Raw genomic sequence first — 20,149 nt, 5'->3', positions numbered from 1 at the left:
AGAGCTTCATGACGAGCTGAATTTACATGTTTTTACAACATGAAAAAAGTGCAAAACAACAATCTCTGTAGAGTCAAATTCTAACAAACTGGAGATTAGCACTTTAATAAGAGAAGAGAAAGTGCAGAGCAAACACTTCACTCACCATGTGCTGCCTCCTAGCTAGCGTTAGCTACTGCTGCAGCAGGTGGGAGGACTGCAAACATCAAAGGTTTTTCATCAAATTCATCTCTAAATTAAGAACATTGTCGCCAAATTGTTAATTATATTTAAACAAGCCAGTATCAACAGGCTAACTGAAAATGCTAACAAACTAAAAGCTAGTGAGCTAACATACAAATGCTAACAAACTAAAAGCTAATGAGCGAATATACAAATGCTAACTAACCATAGGCTGACATAAATGCTAATATACAACACAAAAAGCTAATGGACTGACATACAATGCTAATATGCAAACAAACAACATGCTAATGGCTAACATACAACAAACTACTGGGCTAAGTTGCTAACAAACAAAAAACTAATGGGCTAACACAAATGCTAACATGCTAACAAACTAAAAGCTACTGAGCGAACATACAGATGCCAACTAACCATAGGCTGACATAAATGCTAATATACAACACAAAAAGTTAATGGACTGACATACAATGCTAATATGCAAACAAACAAAATGCTAATGGCTAACATACAAAAAACTACTGGGCTAAGATGTTAACAAACAAAAAGCTAATGGGCTAACACAAATGCTAACATGTGACAGTCAGGACTCAAAGACAAGAGCAAACAAACCTCCAAACTGGTGAACTGAGTGGAGGCAATCACAGTAACATGCAGCAGGTGAGTTAGAGAGAAAACAGGGAAAGGGGTTTCTCTGGCTTCTTCTTCTTCTTTTAGTTTTACGGCGGTTGGCATCCATCTACAGGTGCATTACCGCCCCCTTCTGCTCTGGAGTGTGGCCCAGATACAGGCCACCCTCACACCATACACTCACGCACACATGCTCTTATCCTATATATTCCCCCAGTTTTCTATTTCATACCCTATAAAATAGCCCCGTAATCCGTAAGAAATGTATTACTACCCTAACTTGTGCTTTCTCCCTCATTTCCAATACTCCTTTTCAATTAAATTCTTGATCCCCTAATTTCCTTAGATTATTTTCCATCCCCTCTCCATGTGCCTCATATGCCCTACACCTCAAAAGTACGTGTTCCACAGTACAGTGTCCTAACCTTAACCTCATCACCACGACCTCCTCTCTCCTGTGTCTCATACCTGCTCTATTTCACTGCATGAAAAGTGGGATTTTCGGCAGTAATCGTCCCTGAGAATTGCCGTGAAACTCCCAGTCAACTGGGTGTCTCAGTCAGTTGCCGATAACTGCCAGGAATTGCCGTAAACTTGCAGTCTAGGTGAGAAAGTCACCCCCCCAGCTCCTAGGAGCGGGTAAGGTTTTCATATGTAAATGACCATGTTGTGATCTGTTCGAGTTTTGCTCAATAGTTTCCCTGTAGAAGGAATTTAAGTTGACATTTTGAAGAGCGATTATTTCTTTGAACAATTGGAGAATTATTTAATTGTATTATGTGGTTGAAAACTGGATTATACCAGCACACCTTTAAACTTAGTTATGCCGGGGCAGCAGTGGCTCAGTTGGTAGAGCACCTGCCCCGTATGCTGAGGCTGTAGTCTGCGCTGCAGGCGACACTGGTCTGATTCCTGCACCAAACGGTCTTTCCTGCGTGTCATTCCAGTTGTATAACAATATCTATATAAACTGCCCCCAAAAAGAAGAGAAGGTTCTTCATATGAATTTTTTTAATTTTTTACACTTCAGCGGTTTCCAGAGAAAGTGCCACAAGACTTGAACTGAATTGTTCTAAATTTCAGCCAGCGTGCAGAGTGGTATGACTACTGTCACCTTTTCTCTAGTACAGCTTAACTGCACAGTGGATGTGTTTACAACACGTCTTCCAGCAATGTGTTCTACAGGGAGAAACCATTCTGGGTGTGATGTGTCTGTTCCCTGCAAACTCCAAACTTCTACTGGCTGTCATTTAAATGTCTGTGTGGATGAGACAAGCCAAGAAACTTTAGCAAGGACATGTTTGAATGCAGTGGTTTTGGACATGACATTAACAACTAAAAACTGCTTTATAACAGCTGGTCTTGGTTCAGATAGAGGGTCAAATTGTCTGTCATAGGGGTGGTAATGCACCTAGGGGGCGGTAGTGCACCTATAGATGGACATAAGCGGTAGAAGAAGAAACAGCAGCGTGTCTGTCTCATGGATGTAAATATGAACAGTCGTTGGAGCTTCTGAGTTTATCGATTGAGAACATGTTTCTAATAAATCCGCGAGTATTTGCTCTGTATTAGGTTGTAATAACCAACACCAGACACTCCAATTTCTTCCTGTCGACGAGGACACAAAAGCGGAGTGGATATCTTATTTTTGATGGGAATGCCGCTGCTACATTCCCAAAACACTCCGCGTGTGTGCTAACCGATTCACAGATAATTGTTATTCAAACTTCGGGCAGTACCATGCTGGACTTAGCACACAACTTCATCTAATCGAAGGAACAGTGTCGACATTACGTGGTGGATTACCTGCAGCTCAAGTTGTAAGTATTTCCAACAATGAAACTGTCTTTGTGTATATGTTCTGTAGTGTAGCATTAGCGATAGGCGGCTAAGTGCTAAGCTACACGTGTTTGCCCGTGTTTCATTTGCGTGTGTTTCTCACGCCAGTAAACATAACGTAAGGAAATGTGTGTTTATTATCCTACATATGTTGAAACACTTGAGATATGCAGCTAAAGCTAAAGACTCGTATTATGTTCGAGTAGAGAACAACTTATTGTAAATATGACGAAGATTCAAGTAAAGTAATGCCAGTCTTTTTTGTATGAGCAGTAATATTATTTTAATCTTTACTATTTTCCATTCCAGGGTCATTTTATCCACACAGACACTCAAACAGACGCTAAAACTGTGCCAATCAGCTGTCAATTGGGACCTTGAAAGAACACGTGAACAGCAAAAGTAAGTAGAATTGTAATTTTGTAGAATCCAAATACTGAAGAGCATAAAATGTTCACACATGCATCTACTCTATAGGGACCCAGACACCAAAATGGCGTCCATGGAGGTCAGACTGGTGTCTCTGGAGGAAGCAGCTGTGGATCCAGAGCAACAAACCGTGGCTGTTCTGATTTGAAGAGGAAAAGAGGGGTGCACAATCCCAAAATTGCAGTAAATATGTTTCTCTCGTTTTCATAACTCAGAGGGAAACAACAGGCGCTATGACTCCATACAAGGGTAAGATTTTAAGGAAAAAAAACGTGACATTTTATGTAGGAGTATAAGTCAATGTATCTGACCTGACTGTATTTTTTATTTGCGGACAGACTCAGCTTGACTCGCCCCACAATTCTGCTGTGACTTTACATTTGGTGGAAACTCTCTCTGCAAAGCCGGATGTGTGTGGAGTAGACTCTGGAGTCTTTATATGTAAGTAACTTTAATCTAAAAAATGGTCTTGTTTGTGGTGTTTTTTTCGTCGTCTAAGTAAACACTACAATTTGGTACATCACCTAGGACCAAATGCATTAGGCGTTGGAAAGTGGCTGGTGCGTTTCTCACTCCAAATGGCATCACTGTGTACTGTAGGAAATGATCAGGAGTAACAAACGCAGAAATATCAGAGGCTCTGGGTGTTAAAGGCACTTGCCAGTAGCCTTTAAGTAGATCTAGTTTTGTGATTATGGTTGCTGGACCAACGTTATCGATGCAGTCTTCGACGCGCGGCAAAGGGAAAGAGTCAGGCACTGTCACGGAGTTAACCTTGCGAAAATCGGTACAAAGCTAGGCTTGGCTAACCCGTTTTTTATCAGATACTCCACCTCCTTCTTCATCACTTCACGCTTACTCAAAGGACAACGGTACGCATGCTGTTTAATGGGGGCAGCTGAATTGACCTCTATATCATGCTGCAACACTCTGGCCATCTGCTTCAACCCCCACATTATTCCCTCAGCTCAAACTCCACATTCACACACGTGGAGTTACTGTAATCGTAAATGATTACATAGTATGTTACGCATAAGATGACTGTACTGTATGGGAATATAAATCTGCTCAATAAATAAATGTTTGTATCCTGTGTCCAGGTGTCTCCCTCTCTCTTGCCCCGCCCCCCCTTTCACAGCAGGAAGTATCACATCTGGCTGTTGTCATGGTATCCAGGTGGTGCAGCCTTTGAAAGACACAAACAAGGCTCTTGCTTTTAGACTTAAACGATGAACGAATGATATACCAGATCGTGGACATCAGGTGTTGTTGGAGAATCCTCCTGAATCACGGGTGTACACATTTTTAATAAAGCCCAAAATACAACGCTGGTTGTACATTGACATGTGGATTAATGAGAGTTATTTTGAAGTAAGGTGCTCTATGCAGTATGTTCACTAGATGTCACTATAGTTTCTTGTAATCTTTTGCCCTGTCTGAAGGAATACAGTGACGATATCTATGCAGATACTTTTGTGATGTGTTTATATTATTGTCAGAACTATGATATGCTGTGTCTCTGCTGGGAAATAAATAAACAATTAAATAATACATTTTTCTTTTGTTTAATTAAACTATATGAGTATTTTATACTGTATATAATGGCACTTCATGCACTTTCACATCTGTCTCTCTTTTAGCCTGAGTATATTTTATTTTTGACCAGGTTTGTCAGATTGAGAGCAGCTTAAAAGCAAGACTTTTCTGAGGCTGCACGATTCACAATTTTGTTTTTTAAAGGAGTCATATTACACCCTACCTATTTCTTCAAGTTAACCTAGTTCCCTGGTGTCCTAATGAACATGTCTGTGACATGCTTTGGTCAAAATACCATAAGGATGAAGCACCACATCAGTTCAGTCACCCTGTCAAAACAGCCCTGTTCAGAACGCTCCGTTTAGTAGCATCTCTTTAGGTCCACCTTAAAAAAAAGTAAAACAAAACTTAAGGGACAGGAAATGACATCAGCCACAGAGGCTACTGGGAGCTAACAGCAGTTAGCATTTGGAAAAGTGATCATTTGCAGGCTCTAGCAGGCACATTGCCATCATATATAACATGTATCCACTGGACAGATAAATCCACTGAGGTTGGAAGTTTGTGTAGAACTCTGTGCTGCACTGTGGAGCCAGGAATAGAACTTTTCACGGACTTCGTAGACTTCCGGTTTTCGGATACCGTTGCCCTCGCCAGCGCTCTCGCGTGTCTTACGTACAAAGCGGAGCTCTGCGAGACAACAATTCCAGGAATTTAGCGCATTGTGACGTAGCAATGAGTGCAGAAGCTGGGAGGCCAATATGAAAGGATTAGAATTTCAGAAACAACAAAATTAATAAAAAAAACACAAGCATTCTGTTGCCAATTTAATTCAGAAAGATTTCTCTATAAACTCTATTTCACCTTGATTTTTCAAACAGTATCCTCAGACAAAGAAATTACAGCATAAACACTTATCGTCGATACTCACTGCATAATTTTTGAGTCTTTGGTGACCTTTTTTTTTAGAATTTATAAAAGCACTAACACCCTGGGCAGATAAACACACCTTAAAACTAAAATTATATATATATATATGTATATATATATATACCATCTGTCTATCTTATTCACATTACAGTTAACACCAACCAGTGGTGACTATAATCCAGTTTATTACAGTTAAAGGACAGATAACTTCAATCACACAAGAGTCTGAACTCCCTTCTATAAATACTTAAAAATGACAACTAAGTACCTATGTATAAGGGAACAAAAAATTGAGTTACATAAATTTGAAATAATATGGACATTTTTTTTCAAAAGTGCATCATTTGCAGCTAGTTTCCTACTGTGGGCTAAGGCAAGAGCTCACCAGGAAAATAACATTTGGTTTAGTCACATACACGTGATGAATTATCATAATAACAACAACACACCTGAAATATCTTTGCTCATCGTACTTTCAAGTAATCAATGTGTTGAATTATTTCTTACCTCACCTCACCTCAGCTCTCCAACACTTCATCAGTGCTACAAACAGCAGGACATCACCTCTGATCTGCTCACCATCTCTTTACATTGCAGTGTCATGAAATGTCTGGGGCAGGTCATGGTAGACAATCATCATCATCATCTAAAGTAAAATCTACTTTATATTTGAAAATAAATAGACAGTCTTTTTTTTTTTGCATAGTCTGGAAGTGATCACTGATTAAGGACTTGTTCCTGCCGCAGGAAGGTCCTTCAGGTGCCTGCATGGCGGCGGCGCAGCTACTTCATGTGTAGTGGCTGCTGTTGTAGGAGTACAGTCTGTTCAGGGCTTTGAGGTTTTCCTGCATCTTTACAGCAGATCATTCACAACTCCAAACATGAGAAGGAGTAAAGAGCAGCTGATCTAATGGGTCACACCAGGTGGCAGTAGTTACCTGGGGGAGAAGGAAGCAGTCAGGTTAGCGGACACTTACTCACATAAAGTATGTGACAAGGCTGAACTCAACCCTAATCTGATTTGTTTTACATCTTTAAAGACCCAGTGTGTAAGAATTATGGCCTCGGCACGGTTAAGTTGCATTTCCACCTGGTACCAGGTCCTTTTTTAGTACCTGCTCTGGTGAGGTTCCAAGCGAGCAGAGGTGATACTATGGCTGACATCTCCAGACTACCGACACAAGAATCAAGCCGAATAATGACGAACTGTAGATCTGTTAAAAAAGTCTTAACAATCCTAAAAACGTGGGCTAATCTCCAACAACTACCAGGGAAATGTCTAAAATCTCAATAAAACAGAGGAGTCTGGTGTGTTTAGCGACAGCACTGCGGCCATGGTCATGGAGGAAGTACTGAAGAAATATTTTTTAATTAACTGAAAACAACACTGAATACTACTGCTCGAGGCGAGCTGGGGCCATAGTGAAAAAGGGCCATTAATAACTATGGTGGCCTTTGCATACCAGATTAAATGTTGCCTCCACTTCTGGTGGTAAAGCAAGGACTTTGCCCAAATTACAAATCTTACTCCAACGCCATGAAAAACCAGATAATTCTTATTTTAAAGAGGTTTTACACATAAAAAAAACCATACATATGGGTATGGTATGTTGTCTATGAAGGTTCTCAGTTCATCCAGGTCATAGTCTTCTTCCCTGACCCTTAAATGACCCTTTTCACACCTTGACTCAGCCTGAAACTGGGTCACAGGTGGTGTAAAAGCTACAATGTTCTACTTAATGACTCTCGAGACAGGTTTCCAGCCTTCAGAGGTGAAATACCTGGGTTTTTCCACCAGTTATATTAATTTGAACTGAAGAAGCCTCTCAGGTGAGAGGTGAAACATCTTCAGACTGCTGCTGATATGGGCTAGCTTACTAGCTAGCCAACTAGCTAGCTTAGTTTTTAGAGTGGGTTTGCCATTTTTTTTTATTTTGTTTTTGTAAATGCTTAGTTTTAGTTAAGTTTCAATTCGTTTTAGTGTTTGTTTTGACCATTTTCCAGGTGCAAGATTCAAAAAGGTGATAAGTATTGTGTCACAAACTTTCACAATTGCCCGCAGAGAAAAAAAATAAATACACTTCATATGAACCATTTAAAATTAATGAATTTAGTTTTCATAAAGATGAAAACCTATGGTAGAGGAATGGTTGGTCACAATCTATGATATTTTTAAGATGGAAAGGGTTACCTTTGCTTTGAGGCTACAACAGGGAAGTTTTTTGAAAGGATGGGAGAGATGGATTTGTAATGCTTTATATTCCCTCGGTAGAGGATGTATTTTTATTTTTTTTTTCCTAATTTTTTTTGCCTGATGGGTCCTTGCACAATTTTACACTGCTTATTGTGTCTGTGATACTTTATCTTGAGCTACAATTATATCAGTTGACTAAATGTGAAGTAAGTGTAATGTGTAGTAAGATAGGTATTATTACTGTTTGTATGGACCTGAAAATCATAATAAAAAAATAATTAAAAATAAGAAAGAAAACTATTCATTATTTTATTAGTTTTCATTAACTATAATAACCTTGTCGCCTAAAGCGAACTACTAAAGACAGGTAGTATGTTTAAATTCTGACACCCTCAGGAATGTCACACACCTGAACCTTTAAAAGACCAAAATAGGCTCCCAGTTTTAAGTTAGCTACAGAAATAAGTCCGGTAAAAATGACATATCAATATTTTGTTCCAATAACAACGATGTGGCAGTGTGTAGCTGGGTTACCTCTCTCTCAAGGGTAGATTTGGGTTACTTAGGAAAGAGAGCTGTTGTTCCAAACAGCACACACGGAAGGCCAAGTAGCAGGACGACAGGATGAGAAGAATAATACTGATGAAAAGAGGAGGAGACGCACAGATTAGTTCAACGTTGGAGCTGCAATGTCTTTGTATGACCACTAGGAGGCAATGTTTGACTATCTGTGTATAGCGTCCTAGAACATCCTAGTTTAAAAACTATTATGTCAGTCATTACATGCTTCAAAAAAGTGTTTATTTTGTGAAGGACATTCACCCTGCGGCATGAGAGATGTTCCGTTGTGATGAAATATAATTCAGTGAAGTTACATAACGGGCAACTTTTGAATGAAAAGTGTCAAAGTGTGTGCAGAGGTGAAGGTGGCGCTGCAGGTGTCGGCGTGTCCCTCTGTCTGTACACTCACAGCAGGGTGAAGAACCTGAGCAGCTGGTACTCCATCTGTCCCAGCTCCACCACTGGCTCTGATAAAAGACCTCTGTCGGTTTGCAGCGCTCGCTCTGCAACATACACAAATGGATTACATTTCATTAACAGTTCTCACCTTGTACCTGTTATCTGTGCATTTTAAACAGCTTTGGGCAAAAACAAACACTTGACGCATCACCTTCCCAGTTAATGGAGTCACTTCAGAGCTCCAAAATGAACCTGATCTACTGTGTCTTCCACAGGATGCCGGTTTTTTGTTTGCACGTATAAATGCTGGAGGATTCTCTTGAATTACATTAATTAACACTGGGAAGTGTCAGCGAGCACAGCTGCTGCCTGCTGTGTTTCTAAAAGTGAACCTTTGTTGTCACGAGGCAGACACGTTCACCAAGGGCAGAAGAATCACCAGCTTATTAGTGTGTGTGTATGTTTTCTATACTAGTGCAGCGCCCATAGGAAGTATGTATGTATGTATGTATGGTGTGGCTGACAGTCACAACAGCTAGCTATGCTAATGCTAATCGAACATTTAAAAAATTGCCTTGTGCCTAATGAGGTTGCACAGTGTTTGTATTATGTTAGCCCTACACTAATGCTAACCGTAGCCTCGCTAGCTTACCTTTAGAAACAGGTTTGCCAAGTTAGCTGCAAAGTAGTAGCATGCTAATTCAAAATAAATTTGCGTTCGCGTATTGGTGAATGGACACACCGTCGTTTCAGTTCAAGACCATGTTCTGTGGTGAACCGTGTGAAAATGACAGCCTCTTCACTCCCACCTCCCCGCTCCAGACAGCGCAGCTGCTGCTGATGAGCCAATGTCTGCCTGGTGTAGCGTGATAAATCAGCGAAAATTAAAAAAATTTAAAATAAAAAAGGATGCACAACATCGGGCCATGCTCGACCAATATTCAAAGTATTAGGGCGATCTGACAAACGGTCTGCGAGATATGCCTGTCACAGACAGACAGACATAACACCCTCGTGAGCTGCGATGATGATAATGTACACAATGCTTAAATATCCCAACACTGCTGATGTGGGCTCTTGTTTATAAGTCACGTGAAGTGTGTTGACGCACACGCGGCTGTCAAACTGTCCTCAGACAACTCTTTAGAGCAGACACCGCAATAACCTGTTTAATCTGCGTGTGCACAAAGCTTTTCATTAAAGCCCCCGTCATGATTTAATCTCCATTTGAAGCTTAATGTGACTTTGCGTAAGAGAGTCGTTGCCATTCCTTGTCTTTTTAGAACACTTAAAAGTAACACTTTAGATTAGGGAACACATATTCACCATTAACTAGGTGCTTACTAACATATATAAGTAGCATACTATATATATATATTAAGCACGCATGAACATCTTATTCTACCTGTATTATGACATGAATTATGATTTTTCCTACATAAGGTGTGCATTATGTGCTTAATATTTACTAATAAAGGGCTAGTATGCTACTTATATGCATGTTATTAAGCACCTAGTTAATGGTGAATATGTGTTCCTTAATCTAAGGTGTGACCAAACATGGATATACATATTACACACGTATGTGGAGTATATGCATTGATAAACCTTAACTCTATGTCCATTTCTCACATTATAAATAAGATTTAATTATGTCTGATGCTTTTAATCTGACACTTAGGACATGTCAAACTCTTCTATCACATATTATTAAAGGGGACCTAGAGTGGTCCGGGTTGCACATATATGTTAGTTATGGAGGTCTACTTACATACATGTTACTTGTTTTTATAGTCATAATCCCTAGTTGCTGTAAACGAGCCGATAGAAATCCTCTTTTCTGACGCTGTTCCTGAGTCGCGATATTTCAGAGTGAACTCTCACCCACAGAAGACAAGAGTCTTGTGATTGGCCAGTACTATTCAGCACACCAGCTCTCAGAAGCGCAGCTCCCCCCTCTGGAACGGTGGATGCACTGCTCCTCATTATCAAAACATTGTTTTAACAATGTTTAAAAATAGCTTCTTCACGACTCCCCGCCGCAGTCCCTTTATGACTTTGACCCGGAGTCAGAAGACACTGTCGCTCGGGAAACACCTCCACAACGGACGTTATTCTTCTTCTGCGGTTCAATGTACACAACCGGATGTGCCCGGACTAGTGCCCGGAGCAGGACGATCTGCTGTTCAGGAGAACCGGTGTTTTTCAGGGATCTCGCTGAGCCCGAGATTACAATAAAACACAGCGTTGTCAGCAGTGGCTAAACTGTTTGTTTAGAACCTCCAGGGCTTCATAAACAAGGTAATGATGCAGATACACACTAAAAAACAGCGTTAATTGGAACTTCCGGTCTAGGTCCGCTTTAATATTAATATTCTGGCTCCATGTATCTGTATTAATAAAACCTGATTAATTTATTAAATGTATCTACAATTGTACCGTCTTGATGCCACCAATGCCAGTGCAGTATTAACCAAGTAGCACTAAATCTCATAAAAGTCGACACCCGTCACAACTGTTATCCAGTCAGTTTAACAAGAAACATAAAGCGTGTGTAGCCTTGAATAAAGCCTTGGACTTTGGAACCGTGGCGATGACGATGATGATGCTGTGTGGTCAGAGAGATAGTTTTATCACCTTCTAGCAGCTGCTCTGATTTGAAGGGTGAGTCTGTGACGTTCAGGCTGCTGCTGGAGTTTCCCAGCAGGTCAGGTAGGGAGGAGGACACGGACACCACCGAAGGTTTCCTTCTCCACTTCAACACTGATGGGAACTCGTCGACGACGGGGAATTCGTCCGTCGTTGGGAACTCGTCCTGTGGAGCACAGACGAAGGAGGACAAACATGTTGTAAAGATATGGACCCGTAAATCAACACGTTGAGCTACTGTAAATGTACAGTACGTCGATCCAAAACACAGCTGTAAATAAGGGTGTCATCTCATATGAAAGTATAACGTTAGCCTGATTATCCAGCTGCAGCAACACAGTTTTACATCCATGTTAATATCAACATATAAAAATGTAATCTCTCCTCACTGAAGCTCTCGTCAGTCGCGTTGTTTCAGACTGAAATCTCACCCCCAGAAGACAGAGTGTGTTGTGATTGGCCAGCCAGCCAGAGCTTTCCCAACTGTCTTGTGATTGGCCAATACCTGGAAGTGACACCAGCTCTCAGAAGCGCAGCGCCCCCTCTGGAATGGTGGCTGCACTGCTACTCATTATCAAAACATTGTTTTAACGAATCCCCGCCGCAGTCCCGAGTCGGACGCAGAGTCAGAAGACACTTTCGCTCGTGAGACACCTCCAGAACGGGTTTTTTCAGAGATCTCGCTGAGCCTGAGATTACAATACAACACAGCGTTCTCAGCAGTGGCTGAACTGTTTGTTTCGAACCTTCAGGGCTTCTTAAACAAGGTAATGACGCAGATACACACTAAAAAAACAGCGTTAATTGGAACTTCGGTTCTATGGGAGCGTTAATATTTTTGGCCTTTCTGCATGGAGTTTTGCATGTTCTCCCCGTGTGTGTGTGGGTTTTCTTGGCGTTCTCCAGTTTCCTCCCACAGTACAAAAACATAAAATATGGGGATTAGGCAAATTGGACACAAAATGGACTCAAGGTGTGAGTGTGAGATGTTGTTTGTCTCTAAGTGTCCCTGTGATGGACTGGCGTCCTGTCCAGAGTGTACCCCACCTTTTGCCCTTTGTCAGCTGGGATTAGCACCAGCGACCCTCGTGTGGAGGATAAAGCGGTAGAAGATGGATGAATGGATGGAAACATTATGTGCAACAACGATTTTGTGTTAACCTTTTTCTTTTTCTTTAATGTGAACCCCCCCCCCCTCCCTCCCTGAGACTGGGGACTATTGAGCTAAACAACACCATGTAATTTGTCAAGTGTCCACAGAGCAAAGACATATTGATTAACTCAAAGTGATAAATCAACAGTTTTCAAACAAATCGATCGGCATCAAATTGTAATGAGTCACCCTCTGTAAAGCGGCCTATTATACCAAACTGATGGCTTTCAAATTGTTGCCATAATTGGTTTACTATTTCTTCAATAAATGTTGCAGACCATTAATTACAACAACACAGTTTCAGTGTTTATATTGCATTTTCTTTATAGTGCAGTAATGACCGCTGGTAAGCCATGATTTCTCACTTTCTAGTAAGATATAAATCTGCAGTTCTTAATGTAAAGAGTTGATTGAATAGATTTCAGCCCAACTTTCAGAAATAAGTATATATATACGTATACAATATATACATATACATATATATATATATACCTGGAAGTGACGTAATTAGCACACCAGCTAATATATACACATATATATACATACACATATATATACATACATATACATATATATATATATATAGACATACATAAACATACACACATATATATCTATACATATATATATACATATATATATATACACATACATATATATATATATATATATATATATATGTATCAAACCCTAACCCATATACATATATATGTATGTGGTGATGAGTTAATAAGTTGTCACTAACCAACGATAAGGTCGGCTCCTGCAGGAACTGCTTTAAGCTCAGACTCTTTCCATTGACCTGGAGAGAGAGAAAGGAAGATCACGTCATTATTCGACATGTGCACGTTATCATTTAGTCATAAACGTAAACATGAACGTATATTCTGACCTGTAAATGTGTGCAGATCCTGCGAAGGACGTCGTATACGCTGTCTCTTGAGAGCAAGGATACGAATACATACTGGGGGAACAAAGAAGAGAAATAGTGATGTAGAAAACATTTTTTTTTGTATAGCCTATATAAAGTACAAATATACAGCATATTTGCTCATGCTATTTGCTCTTGTCAATCATCAACATCAACACTTTTGGATGATTTGAAGCAAATAACACTTCAGGGATTTAGTTATAATCTGCGACACAAAGAGGATTTTTGATTTAATCACACTTTCGTTCCAGTCCATTGTTTCATGAACCAAATATAAATGACAGGTCAGTTATCTAAAAGGTTCCTTTGATAGCATTTAACACACTTTCATAAACTGATGCATCTCAGTCACATGATTATGTGAGTCAGTGAGGTGAAAAAAAAAACAATCTCCTGATTAACAGAAGAGCCAACCCCAGTCTTTAGACACACGCTGTACTGGATGACACAGATAGTTATGTAATGTGGAGATATTTGTCCTTGTACCGTGTGAAACTCTGTATAAATCTCATGCGTCACCTTTGACAATTAAAAGTGATTCTTTGCTTTGAAGTTGCTGCAATAGAGCAGACCTTTTAAAATAAAAATACAGATTCCGCCACGTTTATGAGCTTTTTGTCCTCAAACTGTACTCCAGTAAATAGGGTTACACATATTTAGTATCAAGCATTTCAAAGGGCAAGGACACCACAATAAAAGAACCAGACTATAAAACACTGACCCTAAAAAACCGAGACAGTAGAAAACAAAGTCTAGTTTGAATAATTGAGATTTCAGTTGCTCTTTAAAGGTTTTTCATAGAAACAGCAGAGTGTATGTATGTGTATGGGAATAGAAAATATGAATGACTACTACACCTGATCATGCACTGTCTACATGTTACAACAAGAACTTAAGAATAAATCCTGTTGGAGGTCATTTGAATAATTGCACATATGTACGGTATGTGCTCAATATTTGTGTCTAATTATTTTACATGTAACGCATACAAAAGTGGCTGAAACCCACACTCTTAGAAATAAGGGTTCTAAAAGTGTTCTTCTACAAGGGCTGAGATTCTACCTGGAACAATTTGTTTTTCAAGAGTTCTTGGTAACACCAATGGTTCCAGTAAGAACCATTTTGATCCAGAGAACCCTTTAACATCCCTCTCCTGAATAAAGGATTTTAAAAGGGTTCTTGGTGGAACCCTCCAAAAGGGTTCCAGGTGAAACCTTTATAAAAAGGGTTCTCCTATGAGGACAAGCCGAAGAACCTTATATGGTTCTACTCAGCACTTTCATTTCTTTCTTATTTATTAAGAGTGTAGGTGACCAGGTGGTGGTTTCAAAGACTAAATTTGCTTTTCAGCTTCTGTTCTTACACTCTTATAAATAAAAGTGTGAAGTAGAACCATATAAGATTCTTCGGCTTGTCCTCATAGGAGAACACTTAAAACCTTTTATAAATGTTACACCTGTAAGAACCCTTTTAAAACATTTTATCCAGGAAAGGGGTTTTAAAGGGTTCTCTGGATCAAAGTGGTTCTTACTGGAACCATTAGTGTTACTAAGAACCCTTGAAAAATAAATGGTTCCAGGTAGAACCTCAGCCCTTGTAGATAGACCGTTTAGGAACCCTTATTTATAAGAGTGTAGGAGAACCCTTTTTGGTCTCAGGTAGAACCTTTTATAAAGGTTACACCTGGAACCCTAGGGTTACCAAGAACCATTTTAAAACCCTTTATTGAGGAAAGGGGTTTTAAAGGGTTCTCTGGATCAAAATGTTTCTTACTGGAACCATTAGTGTTACCAAGAACCCTTAAAAACTCTTTCTTTTGTAAAGGGTTTTTCAGAGGCAAATGGTTCCAGGTAGAACCTCAGCCCTTGTAGAAGGACACTTTTGGAACCCTTATTTCTAAGAGTGTACTGCATGACTGGGACTCCACTGTGCTTCTATCTATAGCAGAGCATGGTGGTGTTTTTTCAGTCACACCTCGCATGGAAAATACACACATGCTCTGCTCTAATCAGCATATGTATTTAAATCCACAGAAGCTGTGATGGGGGTGTTTACCTTCTGGCCTGTGTCTGTGGTGATAGCCAAGCCGTTGGGCACGAGGCCTGCTGTTTTGTGCTTCTTCACCAGCCTCACAGAAGCAACAGGAATGGCTACCTGTAGATTGAAAAGATTCAAAACAGATTTACAGATTTAAAGGGAAGGTAATGAGAAAAAGACTCGAGCTTGGTTTGACGTGATCGTTTCAGTGGCAACAACAGGACAGGAGGACAAACCCTGAAATAGACCGAGTAGAGGACATGAAACGTGTCTGATTTCTGTCAGAATGTGAGGAATGCAGTCAGAGTAAGAAGCTTACAGGCACAACGATGTCAGGACAGGTTTGCTTTTTAAGGAAATTAAAAGATGAACATGAGATTCAGGACGTTCGTCCAATTGGTTTGAAGCTTTTTTCATTATCAAAATGAGATTTCTGATTGTTTTAGCTTCTTAAATGTGAATATTTTCTTTGTTTCTTTGCTCCACAACAAAGAAATAATTCAAACTGAATCACTTTGGTTTGTGGACAAAACAAGACATTCAAGAACATTGTCATTTCCAGGTTTGAAAAACACTGATCAATATTTTTTAACATTTTCTGACATTCTATGGACCAAACGATTAATCGATTACGAATAATCGTTAGTTGCAGCTCTACATCTGTTCTCGATAAATCTATGAGGTAGAATGAAGTCAGTCCATTATCCCGCCCCTGTCTTTATGTCAAATAATCTGACTATTTCGCTCTGTTTGCACCTTGATGTCTTTGCCGAAGAGGTTGGCATAAAAACACAGCCAGTTTCTGGAAATGTAGAGTCGGCCTTGTAGAAGAATATCTCTGAGAAGAGCGCACGAGTACACTGAGAACAGAGAGGGAGAAAAGTTGTCTTAGAAGAACTGCAAACAGGATAAACAAATACATGAATACATGCAAAGTAAGCATGTGCTCAGAGAAATACATTTTCTGAAGAGTCAAAATGTGTGTCGTGTTATAAAACTGAACAGTGAGGAAGATTCCTTTTAAGGAACACTTACATAATTATTATTAATAGTAATATGGACGTTAGTATTAATAATTGTTAAGACACCACTGAGAAACCAGTGTACATTATATTCATTTTAATATTATTATACGCTATTCTCTGGCATTTCTGTACAAATGGTCAAATGTATTTATCCTGACCCAAAGGGGTTAAACCAGGGGTCTCAAACCCGCGGCCCGCAGGCCTCATGTGGCCCGCCAGTCGATGTCCTACGGACCCTACGCTTATTTTTAAATGATTCAATACAACTTTTAATTATATACAGCATAAGCTTGTCTGGTGTTTTAATTACAATTGTCTATATGTATATTTTGATTGAATGTTTTAATTCTGTTTTATTCCTGTCTGTTTTTGTTATTTAACAAACACTTGGTGTGCAATGTCATCCTAAATATTTGTAATTGTGGTAACATTTTAGATTAGGGAACACATATTCACCATTAACTAGACGCTTACTAACATATAAGTAGCATACTAGCCCTTTATTAGTAACACCTTATTCTACATAACCTTATTCTATCTCTATTACGACATGAATTAAGATTTTAACTACATAACGTTGTGTTAATACGTGATTAATATTTACTAATAAAGGTAGTAAGCTACTTAGATGCATGTTAGTAAGCACCTACACTCTTAGAAATAAGGGTCCTTCTACAAGGGCTGAGGTTCTACCTGGAACCATTTGCTTCTGAAAAACCCTTTTCCCGAAGGGTTCTTGGTAACACTAACGGTTCCAGTAAGAACCATTTTGATCCAGAGAATCCCCTTTCCTGAATAAAGGAAGGTTTTAAAAGGGTTCTAACCCTAACCCTAACCCTAACCCCAGGTGGAACCCTCCAAAAGCGTTCCAGGTGGAACCTTTATAAAAAGGGTTCTCCTATGAGGACAAGAACCTTATATGGTTCTACTTAGCACTTTTATTTCTAAGAGTGTAGTTAATGGTGAATATGTGTTGCCTAATCTAAAGTGTGACCAATATATATTACAAATATCACTTTATCAGCTGATAATAACATACATTAAAAGGCAAAAATGAAACATGGTGCCGTACAGCTTTCCTCGTGACGAGGACAGTACCTTTCATGAGTATCTCATCCTTGGGCACACACTGGAACAGCTTGTGGTAATGCGAGTTGTACTTGCTGACAGTCTGTGCAGAGGGACAGGGCAGAGTCATGAGCAGCTCCTTGGTGGAGCGGCCTGCCTGCACAGTGCCAGCTCCACCGCCACCGCCACCACCGGCCGCTCCAGCTCCTCTTGCCGCAGACACCACCCTCTCCCTCAAAGGACGCGAGCTCTGCACCAGGCTTAACACGTTGGCGCCGTACACACACACACACTCGCGCACATCCAAGGCCTGGAGCAGGCTGCTGCAAGACACACACTGTTGCCCTGTCGCCAGTCAGTTACAAGGCAGAGATGGAGGACCGACTCTGGTGCTACGACCTCAATGCACACACACACACACACACACACACACACAGACACACACACACACCTTGTTCGAAGCTACATCTACACACACGCACGACTACAGAGTTACAGCAGCAATGCCTTCTTTCACAGCCACTGAGCTGCTTCTCAGAAAATACAAGGCTCCCTTTCTCTATCACAAATAAACCTCCACGCTCTGCAGACACCCTCCCTCTGCTTCTCCCTCCAATGCGCGCGCACACACACACACACATACACACACACACACACACACACACACACTACTCTTTATCATTCAGAGCTTAAGAAAAAACACAACACACTCAGGTCCTCTTTACTAACCTCAGTTAAAATCTCTCTTCTCTCTTTGCCTTCCCTTGCCTCCATCTGTCAGTTTCTCAATCTGTCTGAGTTAAGTGTGTAACACCTATAAACGCTCACTTTGCAAAGAAAATATCCCTCCTGTCCCTGAACAAACAGGACATCTCATTCATTCCTCGCTTGCTTCCTTGCTTGCTGCTCAAACTCACCCCCACTTCTTATCTCTATATCTCTGGCACTTCACTTCCTTTCCCTATTCTATCCCTCTCTCCTGCCTGCCAGAATCCCATCTATCTTTCTAACCACTCACGCCTGCTCAGCTTGCCCGTCGTCTGCCACCTCTGTTTTTCTGTCTCTCTATTAATAGCTCATGCTGGAGCAGCTTCTGTCCTCAGTAATACGGAGCTTACAGTAGGTTACAGTACAGCAGTGAAAGCTCCGTCACTAATCGAGGAAAGCCCACAGGGTAACGTCGACTGAATTAATTCATCGCGGTGTGGGTTTAATATCATTATTACTCAGTCATAATGTACGTTAATGTACCTTCTATTAAGGTTGACTCTTTGAATTTGGAGTGGGGACACTGGACAGGACTGCTGCAAAGGCATTGCTGCAAAAGCGAAAAAAATGACTGAATGCTTTGTCATTAAATAAAGGACGTTTTTGCAACGTGGTTTTGGTTTTCTACTGTTTTTAATAAACTATAGGTCACAAAGGAGGGGAAACTACAGGACGTTTATTGTGTATGATGTGCTCATCTGTGAGAAAATAACAAAACAGTAGTAGTAATAGGAACTTCAAAAGAATTGCTGAGCTTTTATGAAAACTGTTATTGATTTTCCTGTCAGATTTGCTCCTGTCAAAGACACAAAGTGAAGTGAAGTGAAGAAGACTTACCGAGCCCCGATAACATTTCTTTACATCTTCATAGGAAAGGTCTTCAATCAAATGAAACCTGAAAGAAAATATGAAATACGTTAATTTATTGTAATTGAACAAATACAGAAAAAATATTTTCACATTTTAATGGCACCGGCCTTGCGTTTAAAGCAGATTGATGTCTTTCTCTGACCCCAGGCAGTGTTGCCAGATCAGATTGACAGTTTCCAGTCCAATCACATCTTAGAATGCACCCAATCCACAAAAAAACAGCCAAAACCACGAGGTTGCCAGACACCCATGTAAATCCATAAAATCATAACACATGCAATAGAAAAAAAAACATATGCAGAGCTTCATATCTGCATCAAATAACCACACATAAATGATAGATTAAGAGGTTTTTGTAAATCAATCATAGGTTACACAAATTGCAAAATTATCCTCTGGCATCCTAGCGCCAGTCCCAGATTAGTAATAATCCCAGCTGCACATAAAAAGGTGCACTTTTAAGCCGTGTAGGCCTAATAAATATAATTATTTACATCACACATTACCTGTATGAGGACCACAAAAACATGCCAAATGTGGACAAAAGCCTGATGTATTTTTTTTCCCCGCCTGCCATACACAAAAGTTGCCAGATTTGGCGGAAAACCTAAACTGCCCCCAGGTTCGAAAAATGTTCCTGGCAGAAAAACAAATGGTGTTTAGCTTGTGTGCATGTGTATAGTACGCATGTATCTGCATATGAAAATCCACACAACAAGTTCACCTTTGTGTGCATCATTGCAGGATGTGGGGGGTGGGGGGGGGGGGGGGGGGTTGAAGGCCATGACTAAACAACACAAACAAATGACCATGCACACACATAGGTGCCTCAGGAGGAGCATTCAAAGCAGTGCCGCAAATGGCACAGTGGAAGACTCAGCAGTGTATACAGTATATACTGCTAATGCAGACTTCCTGACTGAGACTTCCTGACTCTTCCTGAAGCC

The 20,149-nt window shown here is 40.2% G+C and overlaps 1 protein-coding gene and 1 long non-coding RNA gene across 2 annotated transcripts in view; one reads left to right on the top strand and one right to left on the bottom strand.

Moving 5' to 3' along the window:
- Positions 1-2,511: 2,511 nt before the first annotated feature.
- LOC310936362 lies at positions 2,512-3,490 on the top strand. Its single transcript, XR_014593002.1, has 4 exons — positions 2,512-2,633; positions 2,962-3,054; positions 3,130-3,330; positions 3,420-3,490. It is a non-coding gene; the product is annotated as an uncharacterized lncRNA (long non-coding RNA).
- Positions 3,491-8,271: 4,781 nt separating this feature from the next.
- Positions 8,272-20,149, bottom strand: part of gramd2aa (GRAM domain containing 2Aa) — a gene marked incomplete at both ends in the record, with an annotated part of 29,169 nt that continues 17,291 nt past the window's right edge. Inside the window, 9 exons of the mRNA XM_083901190.1 lie at positions 8,272-8,380; positions 8,712-8,805; positions 11,339-11,516; positions 13,249-13,305; positions 13,396-13,467; positions 15,490-15,588; positions 16,228-16,331; positions 17,595-17,667; positions 19,170-19,227. Coding sequence (XP_083757316.1) covers positions 8,272-8,380; positions 8,712-8,805; positions 11,339-11,516; positions 13,249-13,305; positions 13,396-13,467; positions 15,490-15,588; positions 16,228-16,331; positions 17,595-17,667; positions 19,170-19,227 — 844 coding nt within the window. The remainder of the gene's footprint in view (positions 8,381-8,711; positions 8,806-11,338; positions 11,517-13,248; positions 13,306-13,395; positions 13,468-15,489; positions 15,589-16,227; positions 16,332-17,594; positions 17,668-19,169; positions 19,228-20,149) is intronic.

This window comes from Microchirus variegatus, assembly GCF_963457635.1.
Source record: "Microchirus variegatus genome assembly, chromosome: 14".
NCBI classification, from domain to species: domain Eukaryota; kingdom Metazoa; phylum Chordata; class Actinopteri; order Pleuronectiformes; family Soleidae; genus Microchirus; species Microchirus variegatus.
The sequence above is the reverse complement of the archived record's forward strand: the minus strand, read 5'-3'. Positions and strand labels throughout refer to the sequence as shown.